A 13,901-nucleotide genomic window follows, 5' to 3' on the forward strand; every position below is an offset into this window, starting at 1 on the left:
GTTTGCTTCGGCTTCGCAGGGAGCGTGTGAAGACGAGACCCGAGTGCCGCCTCTGCCCACCACCCGAGGGGCTAGCGAGGGAGGGCCCGGGCCCGGCCCCCCCCTCCCAGTGAAGTTGCCTTCAGCCGCGGATCGGTGCCACCCACCTCACTTTGCCGGGGTTGTTTTCTTGGCTGAGCTTTGGATAGAAAGGACTTCGCTTTTCTCGGCACTCTGAAAGTTGCCCGAGCGCTCCCCGCGGCGAGGAGGAGGGCGACGCGCCCCGCTCCTCCCCGGGGCCGAGGCCGGCGGGCCCCGGCCGGGCAGCATCGGGAGGTGATGATGTGCGGCTGGGGGAAGCTCACCCTGTCCCTGGGGCTGCTGCTGGCGATGGCGGGCGAGGTGTCGCCGCAGCCCTGCCCGGCGCAGTGCTCTTGCTCGGGGAGCACCGTGGACTGTCACGGGCTGGCGCTGCGCGGCGTCCCGAGGAACATCCCCCGCAACACCGAGAGACTGTAAGTAACCCGGCCGGCGCGGCGGCGAGCGCCCCTCGGCCACCGGTGCCCGTCAGGGCTCCCGCCGGACGGCGAGGCGGAGGTGATCCCCGGAGCCGGCGCGGTTTGGGGTTCCGACGCCCTTAGGGTGGGGGTTTCCTTTCCCTTCCCCTGCCGCTGGCTGTGCCCGTTTCACGGCGATGCGCGGAAACACGGGAGAGGTGGACTCTGCTCCCAGCCGCTGCCTTTCATCCCGGGAAGCCGCGGTGAGGAGCGCGGTTCCCGCCGCTGCGGGGATTGGAAGCAGCGGGGTGGGGACCACAGCGGCCCGGAGAGGGGGTGGGGGTGCCCCGAGGCAGCGGCGAGCGGCCTCTCCCTCCGCCGGCGCCCATTTCCCCGCAAACTTCGCTATCGCGGCTTGCTTTCCCCCGACGCGTTGGTAAAGAGGCGGGTCGAGGCGCCCCGCCGCGCTCCGCGGGCGCAGGCAGGCCCCGGGGCGAGCGGCGGAGCTCCGCGGGCGCGCAGTGCTCCCTCCTCCCCCACCGGCCGCGGTGATTCCGCGCGAGGAGGCGGGCGCGGAGCTGGAGCCCGGCGGGGCTCTGCCCCAGCGAAAGCGCCCGTTTATCTGCCTTCGGGGTCGGGCACGCTGGGGAGGTTTAGCCCCTTTCCCACTCACAGGGCACCGAGTTGTGCTGTAGCTGTGTTTCCTCCTCCGCACCCGCTTTTTGAGACCATTCGTGTACTCTCCGGCTAGGGTATCTTACAGCCTTGAGAGAGGGCAAGCATGTGGTCGGTTATCTATCGTACCATGCTGCCTTTCAGAAGGGTCTAAGGAGTGCAAGAGGTGAGCGCATCATTTCTTGCTCTCTAGGTCATTTAACCGTTGGCATATGAACGCACATCTCGGGTGATGAATTCACTCGGGGAGAGAGAGTATCAGGGATGCATTTAGACTGAGACTTGTGCACTTTTCTATAACAGTGCTGTTCTGGCCACATGTAAAGCAAGCACAGAGGAAAGAATGATTTCTTTTTTTTTTTTTCCTGAACTACAGCTCATTCCTAACGTAACCGTTAGGGTACTTTCCATGTAATACCACTTCCTAATGGTTTACCTCAGGAATTGTAAACTCTGGTATTATTGTGGGGATTGGAATAGAGGGAAGTTTGTATCTTCATCCCAGAACATTATTAAAAAGGGACAGATAACTCCAGAAAATAAAGCAGTGCTGAAGTAGGATCAGGAATGCTAGGGCCTAAACACAGCCTTCCGTTGCTTCTGAAACAACTTTGCATTCTGCAGTCAGTGTAGTTGCCTGTGCCGCAAGTGAAGAGTTTAGTTTTCATAAAATCATGTTTCCTATCACATATCCTTCAATGATCTTAGGTTTCTTTGGAAAGTAATGTTTGATGTAGGAAGTTATGACTTATTCTGCCTCAGTAGCAATACTGTGAAAGCTGAAAGTTGCTTAAAATGTGGAAAATCACCTTGATTTCAGTCACTGTTTTATTTTTTCCACAGAGTAACATGTATATATATAGTAGCTTTAGTGGTTTCTTAAATGCAATTATAACCACGTTGAGAAAGGTTTTGACTCTTCTATATTGTTAAAGATAAATGTGAGCTGTATAATGGCAGGCAGAACTGACTTTGTAAGAGTCTCTTAATACGAAGTTTGAAACCACTACTTTCAAGAAGAACCTTCATGTAGTTGCTTGGGAATCGGGAGCTTACACAGTGATAGTTGTAGGAATGGTTTGTTGGGTTCATTTGCATCTCCCAATATCTGAAAATGCTGTGCCTGTGAATACAAACAAAACCATTTAAAAGTAACTCTGAAATGTTTTAATTTTACTGCTTATAAATTATTCTTCTTAGGGATCTTAATGGAAATAACATCACAAGAATCACCAAGACCGACTTTGCTGGTCTAAGGCACCTTCGAGTTCTGTAAGTTTCTCTTTCTATCACAGAACTTTTAGGACTGATGTTACAGTGTGTTGTAAAAAATATCGAACTAGTTATCTTTCAGTTTGTAATTTGGATGGGTTATCACTTTCTAACTATTGTGCTACTGCATCTGAATTTAGAGATTCCCCTCCCCCACTGATATGAGTCGGTTAGCAGCTGCCTTAAATACAATTTATTTAGATTTTTTTTAATCTCTCCTTTAAGGCTGTGAGACCTTGAGAATTTAATTTGGCATGTAGTTTACAAGTAAGAGTTCCTAAAATTGGTTGAATTGGTTGGAGCGACTTGAGTTTAAGGCCAGCAAATTTATAGTTCACATTGAAAACGAGTACTCTCAACCTGAATATGAGGGAGTTCAATGAAAGAAAAGTTACTCCTTAACTGAATTCAAAAACAAGTCCCGGGTGATGATTCTTGGTTTTCTACAGTTTTGGGGGAAAAGGAAACCTTTTAACAGTGATTTTGAAGAAGCAGAGATTTGGTTTGTGTTTTGGGTGTGGTGGTTTATAAATGCTTTTGTTTGATGCATTATGAAGTGGGGTGGGTGGGAATTATCTAATACCAACTTTAAAGTACTGCAGAATTTACTTAGCTTATTTGTTAAGGCTAATTGAGCAAGCAGTCATGTAAAATCCTTGTCTGTTTCTCCCTGAAACAGGCTATCATGTTGTAGTAACTTTAAATTTTCTTACAAAACAAAACTACTGTTATGGCTACAATCTGTGGTCTTTTACTGCTAGTTTTCCAACACCACTGTTCAGTACTCTTGTTGATCTCATGTGAGACTAATATTCCCTTCATACTGTTCAACTGGAGTCTTAAAACTCGCTGAAGAGCGATGATGGTGATGCATGTGTGTGTGTGCACAGCGTGTATGCATATGCATAACTCTTTGATTTGGGCCTCTTAAAATAGATGAACACATGTAATATCTATTGATAAGTCTTTTAGTGAGGAGATTATTGATTATTTTTTTTTCCCCTTTTGGGAATATGAGCCCATGTAAAGTGACGGGGGTCTGGAAGGTTTAAGTGGATGTCACTATAGAATAACTGTTGTCCTGTTTTAGTGGAGATGTGGTTGCCTTGAAAGTACTGCTGTTAATGCAACAAGTGATCTCAGATCTATTAAAACATATATACAAAATTTTCTGTTTTTCAGTCAGCTCATGGAGAACAAGATTAGTACTATAGAGAGAGGAGCATTCCAGGATTTAAAAGAACTGGAGAGGCTGTAAGTATTTTTAATTCTAAATGTGTGAGGATTTTCTTTTCTTTATAAAATCAGTTGTGTGTTAAGGTACTCAGGCCTCTGATTTTTAATTGCTTTTTAAAAACTTGATCGTTTAGTCTTACTGAGGCACAAGAGAAGTAAGAAATTCTCAAGCAGCATGTATTGGGCTAGGATGGGGGGAAGCTTTTGTGAGCAGTCCAGATCTTAAATGTGCACTGCAATTATTTCGTAGGGAATAGCTTGAATACTAGCTGATATTTTCCCTTGAATACACAAGGACTTTCTCAAACATGAATACATTTTTAAAAAGAAAATGCCTATTTGAGGTACAGTGTTGGATGTTAGTTTCTGAGATGTAGGATGTTTTATACAATGTGTTGTTGGAAGTAACTGCTAGTTATAAAGTGTTGTCTTGTTACATAGTACGAAAGTAGTAATTGAAGTATCCTCCAGTTTTACATCATTAAATCTTTTACAAAGGTTTATAAAAATATGAACTGTTAGCTTTTAAAAAATAATTGGATTTGGATTTTAAAAAGATTGAATACTGTGGGGAGACGGAATGGAGTGGGGATGAGAGGGTCTTGTCTGGTGAAGTTGAAGTGCGAACACCTGCTTGGTTGCAGTAGGACACAGAAACTGAGGGATTCCCAGAACGGTTTAGCTTTTTTGGTAATAATTGTGTAATTTTCAGTATGTGCTGCCTTATTCTGTTGCATTTCCTAAATAAAATTATTTTTTAAAATGTATTGTACAACTTGGGATGTCTGACTTCTTAAAGACAAGATGCTGATTGTTGGATGTAGTTTCAGTTTGGAGCTAGGAAAAGCTAAGAATGCCACTTGTATCAATGTATGGTTATGCAGAACTTTAAAGTAGTGTCTTCATTATTAGGCATCTTAATTGCTGCATTTTCACTGCATCACTTTTTCTTTAAGCATACTTCTGAGGTCTGATTTAGTTTTTAATTTGCTGCTGCTTTAACTTCATAAAGGTATTTCTACTTTACTCCACTGAAAAGCAGCATTAGCCTAAACATTCTGCTTGCCTTGTGATAGTTTTGCTCTATATCCACAGCTGCTGTGTACTTAAAACAAAGAAACTCCAAACACAAACTGTTCTGGTTTGGTTGGTCATACAGAGCTATTCAAGAAACTAAGTAACCACCAGTGTAATAATGACACTTCTATAATACTTTAAATATGATATACTCAAGGTAACTACCTCATTTTTTTTCAAATAAGTCAAAGTAACCTTTTGACCTAAAAGTTGGAAGTGTTATTATATAATGCAACATTTTTTTGAATAAACTTTAATGAAATCAATTGCTCTTAGAAATGCATAGTCAGATTTTTTCAAAGTCATATTATTACAGACTTAATGCAACGGGGTTTTTTTTACAATGTGTTTTAAACTTTGTACAAAGTATAGGGATTCAGTGTAGCCTCTCCTGCTGAGGGGTATATTGGAATAATATGTACACGTTCCTGAATTTGGTTTATAGGGTCTAGCTAAAAAATTAAAACAGTGGTATAGTTCATATTGCAAAAGTAAGTACGCGTACATGAAATGTTAAGCATTAAATGATCCATGCTTTCACTGTGAATGTTGTTTGACACTGAAATACCAGATACTTGCTAAGTTTTTAAACAGTCTAGTCGACTCTATTTCTTGATTACCCTAAAGTAAGATCCTGCTTTGTGATTTATGAACAATTTTTTTTTTTTAAATTACCATTAAATACCTTCAAATTATGAAAAGATTCCAGAAATATAGATTTGCCACACTAGAAAAACGAACGCTTTAGCTTAAACTTTCTTGTCTGAATGTATTTTGTCATTACATTTTCTGTTTTTTTCTTTGGCTTTCTCGCAATAGATCGGCAAAAAATTTGGAAAGCAGTAGCTACTTTTTCATTTACATAAGATACTAGCTCTAGAGAGAAATTCTGATAATTGTGGCTACTTTTGTAGGGTTTCTTTGTTCACCCTTCAGCAGGAAAACTGTGATATTTGAAGATTTAGTGACTTAGACCTATGAAGTTAAATTCTGTTTTGTCTTCTGAATTATTTTGCATCTGCTCCAGTACTTGTCAGAGTTGCATTAATTTGCTGGAATTCAGTCAGTGTTAGGTGTGTGGGTGACTTGTAATTTGAATATATATGCAAGATGTCTTTAAACCGCCCCAGCTGTTGGCTAAGAGCAAATATTTCATATTTGTGAGGAAAAGCTGAGAAAATTCCTCTTGTTTACAACTGCCAAGTCCATCTGATGAAGGCACATTGTTATCTGACAGCCAATTCATCTCCTTGGGATTCTGAAATTTAAAACGATTTCTCAGGAAACTTGTGGGTACTTCCTTCAAGTATTTTCTTTTATACATTAAATAGCAAGCACTTTAAAGCTTTTTAGTTTTTTCAAAGTGTCAGTGTAGGATGTCACGTTTCCACTGTAAGTGTAATGTGCCAAGTTACTGTCAAAAAGTACCTGATGCAGTCCTTTTAGCATGCCAGTGGAAGGTATAAGCAAACCTTACTGCAACTTAAATGAACTCAATTTTGTTTATGAAGTTGTTTACATGTAGTATTTCTGATGTTGGAGTATCTTGTGCTAGCACTTACAGGCTGAATTTTAAAATGTATTTCCTGTAGTTCAGTACTTTCTTTAATGTGAAGAACAGACTTTCACAGTAGCTTCCCTTTGGGGAAAAAATATAAATCCATCTCTTTCAGTTAAATGGTGTGTTTGGGTTTTTTGACCTGGAATTTCAGATACAAAATCATTTATTTTTAGACCAGTTACTCTGATTTCCAAGGAGCTGTTTGGCTGATCAGTGAGTTACTCATTGTGAGTACTCACTTGTATCTCTGATCATGCAAAACACTGAATATCCTCAAGTTCCTCGAAGGGTAGTAAAGACCTGAAGCACAGAATTAATATCAGAGAGAAGAAACTCTCAACCTTCTCTTCAGAAGAGAACTACTTAAAATATGTTTGATTAAAGCTTTGTATACCTCTCCCAGGTGGATAAAAATGTTTCTTCTGTGGTTTAGCTCACAAATCTCTAGCACAGCAGACATATGTAGTAGTATGTACACAAAGCTACTTAGACCTAATATGCTCCATAGCAGGAATTTGTGTCACATCAGTGTAATTGTAGAAGTGCAGTGGAAACCAAACCCACAATAAATAGTGCTGTAACAAGTGATTGTTTCTACAGCAGCCCTGCTGGAATTTTACAGTAGAAATGTTTAGCTGGCAGCAAGTGATTACATAGTAGTGCCTACTACATAGGAACTGGGAGGGAAAACAAGATGGAACTAGCAACTTAATCAGATTAAATTTTAGGGTTGTGGAACTTCAGTTGCTGGAGGGACCCCAGTGAAACTGACGATGATTTTACTCTAAGCCTTTTAGTTGGATACTTCTCTGCAAAAGCCTTCAGCCAAATAAATGGGTATACAGGACAATGTTCACTTAGTTACAATCTCCATCAGTCCTGTATGAAGACTTAACTGTTATGGGGGTACTAGCTGTGGTCCAAATCGATTTGGTACAATGCTGCCTGAGCTAACCAGTCTGCCATGAATTTACAGTCTACCTTGAATGGCTGAATTATGTGGTCTGTTGTGTTGCGTAGATGCTCTGTCTGATGGAGCAACCCTTTATGAGCTTTCACATGTACTGCCCATTTTTCAGTCAGTGGGGCAGTTTATACCTTTGTGTGCATCCTGAAGCAGTGTCAAAAATTCGTGGATTAATTATGTTCTTGGCTATCCTGTACTTAACATCTGCAAGACTTTTTATAGTAACTAGTAACCTGTGTACTGACCCCAGGTTCCTATGAGTAGGACCTCTAAAGAGTATGTGATTGTTCAATACATGGCAGGTCGATCCATAAAGAAAGGATGGGTATGTGACATGTCATGTTGCCTGAACCCCTTTTGCATAGACCTTTGCTATGTATCAGTGGTGTGTTTCAATATGCTTCATGGTAGGAATACAAGTAGTGTCAAGGCATGGAGAATTTCCAAAGTTTAAGAATTGCCAGAGACCACTGGAAGACAGTGGAGACAAAACTCTTTGGAACAATTCCTTGTGAGAATGTGAAACTAAACACTTGTTTCTTCTTTTTTTATAAAGCTGTCATCTAGGGTGTGATGTTTATAATAGTTTGAAATATCTTCATCTTGTTTCTTAAAAGACTATACTGAAAATCTCCACTTTCAGAAAACTAACACTATTAAGACACAGCTTTAAAAGTTATTTACATGTAGTTGGTTTTTGGAAAAGTGTAGTCTACTACCTTCTCTGGTGTTGAAGCTACTGCTCCAAGCATTGCAGTGTTTTTACAAGCTATTGTCATCTGGAGGGAAGTATACAATTTGGCTGGAGACAGCTGCTATACACTGTTGAACTGGTTCTGTTATAAGCTGCTGAAGACTAAAATTCCTTTAGAGTTCTTTTTACTCTAGAAATGCGATGCAGTCAGGGTTTGAGGGTTAAATATATTCTTTGCTTGTTTATGTAGCAAAGTAGTTACATTTCCATTTATGATTTCTTTGTTTTAATCATAATATTTCCTAATAGTGTTTCTATATCTAGAAGTTGAGATCCCAGCTATGATCATTCTAAGCTATGCTAAACATTAAAAAAAAAAATGTCAGGATGGGAAGACTTTACAGCAATTGTTTGAAAACTGCCCACATTTTTCTTCCTGTATTTGTGAATAATCCATTGAGGCAGCAGTATGCCCCTAAAATGCTAATTTGGAGTCTGATTCTGCAGACATTTACCACGTGAATAACTTGTTTTGCATGAGTAGTCCTACTGATTACTCTTGTGAGAAAGGTTACTTGTGTGGCCTAGAAAGTTTCCAGGCTGAGCCCCTACACTTTTGATACTTGAATTAATAGAATTTATTTTTAAAATGGGCATTTATTGTCTTAGCAGTTCTAAAGACATAGCTGTTTAGGCTTAAAAACCAAACCCTGAACAACAACAAAAAACCCAAACCAAATAGAAAACACCACAAAACCTCCTTCTACTGAAAACTAGCATGGAGGTAAATTTTTACTCTCTCGGGCTCTAGAACAACTGCAACTTCTGAGCTAGTGTCTGAGCTAAATATTTACAACCCACACCCCCCTATACATCCCCAGAAACCAGCTCCCAGGAGCTACATGGTGTGAACAAGCTGAAATGCTAAATTCAAGTAAAGAATGCTGTAAGGGTTGAACTTCAAGTTGGTACTTGAAATAGATTTAAACTAAAAGCTATGTGTTGTATTTTCAGGTTTCTTACAATGTATCACTAAATAATGGAGAAGGAAATATCTCTAGAATTAAATGTTTTGTTACAGTTCATGCATTTCTCTTAAGTTTTTTACAACTGTTCTAAAATAACAAACTGAGGAATTGTCTGTACTTGCTATTTATTGAGGCTCCATCTCCACGAGTACATTAGAACAAGTTATTAAAACTGAAGGAGAGTATTTACTTAGGAGCGTAGTTATAAGTGTTTGAGTAGTACTGAAAATTACTAAAGTTTTGTTGATGCTGTGGATGAACGATTTGAAACTTACCGATGTGTCACAGCACAGAAGGAAAAGTATATTTAAACTGCATACTTTCAAGGAAAGTTGGTTTTTTCTACTTAATAAACTGAAGTACTATTCGGATTTCTATGTATAAATCTGTACACGAACCTGCTACGTTTGCATCTTCTGCAGCAAGGGCTTAATTAACCTCAATACATAGGAGTCAATCTTGTCTAAGTTATTAAATGGGATTCAGTATAATAAAGTGGTTTTTAGCTGTATTTCACACATTATGTGGCTAGAGTTATCTGTTTAGACTCTCGCTCTGATAAATGTTGTAAAGTATTAGACTCTATTAGCAGGTTTTGGAATTAAAATCCACTTATGAGTTACCATGATCTTTGAATATATGGGGATTTACAGAGAATCTCATCTTAAAGGCAGGCTAAGGACTAAGAAATAAAATGTTCCATCTAGGCAAAAACCAAATGCTGCCTGTCTTGGCCAATACTGCCTACCAGACCCGGGCAGTTGAGGGAATTATCAGCTGTTTCTAAGTAGACTAGATAAGGTAGTAGCGGCTCTTTTTGTCTCTTCTAGGAAAAGGCTGCACTATATTGTAAGCATATAATGCAGATTTACTCCATCACTGATGGGATAAAACGTGCTTTCCAGAGATTAAAATAAATGTATGTGCTAATGTCTTATTATGTAGTGATGTGTGGCATGAGACTGCCATTTTATTCCAATTATTTGACTAGGTCTGCCCATAAAATGTAAATTCCAAGTAGGAAAATAGTCATTTTTAAATAGGAATAGCAGGATTTTCTATGATTCTTTAAATGTGAGCTGAGTCAATAAGTTAATCCCAGAATAATTAAATTTGGTCTGAACACATTGTTTCTCGGTTTTCTGTCCCTGATAGAATATAGTCCTTTCAGTTGTAGAAAACAAGTGTTGAAAACCCAGAATGTCACTTCTGCAGAGCTATGTGATCAAAGTTCAGAATAAAGGGCTTTCGGAAAAAATGGCTAAATGTTGCAAAACTGCACGGTGATGACAGGTTTAACTAAAGCAAAATCTGTGTGTGATGAATTTTTGTTTGTTTTTTCCTTCCAATTTACAGAGTCATAGATGTGGAGTTTAAAGGCTAATGTGGAATTTTAGGACCCTTGCTGAAAAATGCTATGTTAGCAGTAGAGTCACTGCTAATGTTCCAGGATTATTTGCATCACTATCATAGCTAAAACAATAGGCAACAAATCAATGATACTTCATCTTCTTGGGCTTGACTAGACACAGTCTCAGTGAAAGCAGCTTTTTTGCCAATAAGGCCTTGTATTGCACAGTATGGAATTAGTTCTGAGCTCTTCAAATGAGTTCTTAGCTCTTTAGCTAGGGGTTAGTCTCAGATTTCTTTTCTCACTGAATCCTGGTCTTCATTTTATTGTGCAAGTTTGTTACTGAAGCTTGAGGATTAATTTTTCAGTTGGGATACATTCTGAACAGTTTCTGACTACTGCAGCCAGGAATGTCTTGGTTGGACTGCCTATAACCTGAAGTACTAGTGCATGTGCTTGATGTTTGACTTTTCTCCTTAAAGTGCTGATACTTAACCACCTGTCTGGCTTTAGTCTCAATTTATGAGCATTTGAAGGGTTAATACCTTCACGCATGTGTGATAGGTAGTGGAAGAATAATGAGTTCAGGTAAAGAATACGTTTTTGAACAGCCCTGAAGGGGGTGAACAGTTATTCCTTGTTAATCACGGATGTGAAAAATCCTTCTCTTGGCTAATCCTACATAGTTTAAGGGCAATACATAGCTCATTCCTCATCTTAGACCACGAAGCCTGCGGTGCTAATCACTTACCAAAGGAATGTGAGACCATCTTACACAAATTGTACTGGGGCCACCTGTATTTATAGTCTAAAAATAATAATAAAAATTACTACAGTAATTATTCTGTATTAGCAGACTTTTGTCAAAATAACCTGAAATATCTTCTCTATAAAAGTTCCTGGTAAATCAGAAATTGACAAAGGCTGTCTTTGAAGACTGCATTTAGAAATATGCAGTGTTCTAATAACATTTTAAAAATCAGCTCATATAGCTACATTTTGATTTCAGAATACTACAAAATGCTTGATAAAACTTTAAGTTCAAGAGCAATGTTCTTTTGAAAGGCTTGTGAGTGTTCACTATTATTTTTAGTATATTTTATTCATCTGAGTGTCTTTTCTCATGGGACTCCTTTTATAGGTCTGGAAGTCAAATTGCAGTGAGAAGTCCTGTTTGCTCTTTGCAGACCTTTTTACAAATTCCAGGGCAGGAAGGCTGTTTATTTTTCCCACATCTGTTTTGTGCTCATCCTTTGTGACATTGTTTGCTGGATGCTCTTCTTTCTTCCTTCCTCAACATTTGCACTGTTGCAAAATGCTGAAACCAAATCTGATTCTACAGGACTGTTGTCTGGTTTTGTTTCTAATAGTGTTTTGTGTTTGGAATCTATTTTAAATTGATGCTATAGAACACTGATATTAAACTTAAAGCTATACATTTGAGGTTTATACTTTAAAAAGCACATCTATCTGTTGCAGAGCCAGTTCAGTATTTAAAAGAAAACCAAACAGCAGAAACCCAAAAAACCCCAAACAAACAATCCCAATTTAATGGTAGATATCCACAGGTAAAAGTGGAGTTGCCATAGCACATTACACTTCAGTACGGCATATTTCCCAGAGCATTTAACATGCTCCTTATTTTAACAGCAGAAGCCACAGTTATATCTGGAATTTTGCAGTTAAACTCCAAAATGTACAAGGGATCTGGCTTCATGGCTGCCACTTCAAGTGACTCATACTGTTATATTACCTCATTTACCCTGAAGAGTCTGGTTGAAACTTATCAGAAGAAATGTTTTATTTTCCTTCATAGAATGTAGTACACTGTGCTGGCTTGTCCTTAATAATCTAGACTGATAATCAAATACAATGTGGCAAAGTCTCCCTTAACTTTTTTTTTTAAGACACATCAACCTTTCTGACTACTTTGGCAGGATGCCTGTGCAGGTGTTATGGAAGAATACTTGAATGAAGACTAACTGTGGTAACTGAGTGCCAGAAAGGCAGTTACAAGCCTATCTAGACTATTTGCAGGCCCTTCTTGTCTTTCTAAACAAACTCTAGCTAAATTCCATCTAATAGGTCAACTTTTCTTCACTTCTTTCTTTGCCTGTTTGGGTTTTTTTTTGGAAGTAATTCCAAATGTTGTCATAAATCATAATTGCTTTATCTGGTACTTGATCCTATATTTATGAAGGTTTTATAACTTCTGTTTCTTTATGGTATACTTTATACCATATATGTGAATTATTGTGGAGGTTTGAAGGAGCCTCTGTAGATTATCTAGTCTCATGTTACTGATAATTTCAAGGTCAATCAGTGCAGGTGGCTGAGGGCTTTATCCAGTTGGGATTTTGAATTTCTCCAATGATGGAGAATCTACAGCCTCTCTGAGAAACCTGTTCCATCGTTTGACCACTCTCACAAATACTTTTCTTATGTTTAAATGTAATTTCCTGTATTTTGATTTGTGCCTGTTGGCTCTTGTCCTCTCACTGTCCACCACTGAGAAGAGCCTGGTTCAATCTTCCATACTGGTGTATAAACAAGTGATGTAGTGCCTTCCCATGGAGATCCCAGTGAGCCTTCCCTTCCCCAGGCTAAACATTCCCAGCCCTTTAAACCTCTTCTGCCATGACAAGTCTTTCAACCTGCTTCATTGTCTTCATGGCCCTTCTCTGGATTTGCTCCAGTATGCCCATGTTTCTCTTGTAGTGCAGAGTGCAGCACTGGATGCAGCACTCCAGGTGTCTCACCAGTGCTGAGGGGAAGGATCACCTGCCTTCCCCTGCTGTTGGTGCTTTTCCTCATGCAGCCCAGGATGGATGCTTTTGGCTGCGAGGGGACATTGCTGGTGCCAGTTTAATTTCTTGTTCACTGGTACCCTAGGTCTTTGTCTGTAAAGCTGATTTCCAGCTGATTGACTACTGATGCACAGGGCTTTTCGTCCCTAAGTGCAGGACTTTGAGCTTCATGAGGTTCCTTCTTGAACAGCCTGTACATGTTCCTCTAACTGGCAGCACACCCACCTTCCAGCTTGTTGAAGAATGTGTTGACCCAGTACCATTCCAGTACTGACCCCTGGTGTACACCACTAGTGGCTGTTCTCCAGCTGGGCTTTGACAACTGAATTTGTCAGTTGAGACACTTTTCAGTCCACTTTGCCATGTGTTTTTGTAGCCTGTACTTCAGTTTGTCTGAGGACAACTGTTACGGGAGACACCGTCAAGCTTTGCTAAAGTCAAGGTAAACATCCACTGCTTTGCTATCTTCCACAAATTGCTGTAGAATGCCTCTTAGGCTGGGCAGGCATGATTTTCAGTTTTAAACCCATGCTGACTACTCCCTGTTATCATTTGGTCCTTAATGTGTCTAGAAATAGCTTTTCTTTTGTCCTGTCACCTTCCCACACCTCAAGGTGAGGTTGACTAGCCTGTACTTTTCTGGATTGCAAGTTGGTTTTCCACATTTTTTATTGATTCTGCCTACAGCATTAAAAATTATTGCTATCTACTTGTAGAAATATTCTTTATGTTGAAACAGTGAGGAATAGTGAAGTGT

At 39.9% G+C, this 13,901-nt stretch overlaps 1 protein-coding gene across 2 annotated transcripts in view; it reads left to right on the forward strand.

Annotated features, from left to right (window-relative positions):
• Positions 1–318: 318 nt before the first annotated feature.
• The window catches only part of SLIT2 (slit guidance ligand 2), a gene marked incomplete at both ends in the record, with an annotated part of 248,458 nt that continues 234,875 nt past the window's right edge, over positions 319–13,901 (forward strand). For both annotated transcript variants that reach the window (XM_084266864.1, XM_084266865.1), the window contains 3 exons: positions 319–494; positions 2,352–2,423; positions 3,606–3,677. In XM_084266864.1, coding sequence (XP_084122990.1) covers positions 319–494; positions 2,352–2,423; positions 3,606–3,677 — 320 coding nt within the window. The remainder of the gene's footprint in view (positions 495–2,351; positions 2,424–3,605; positions 3,678–13,901) is intronic.

Source organism: Gallinula chloropus (genome assembly GCF_964237585.1).
Source record: "Gallinula chloropus genome assembly, chromosome: 7".
In the NCBI taxonomy this organism is placed as follows: Eukaryota; Metazoa; Chordata; class Aves; order Gruiformes; family Rallidae; genus Gallinula; species Gallinula chloropus.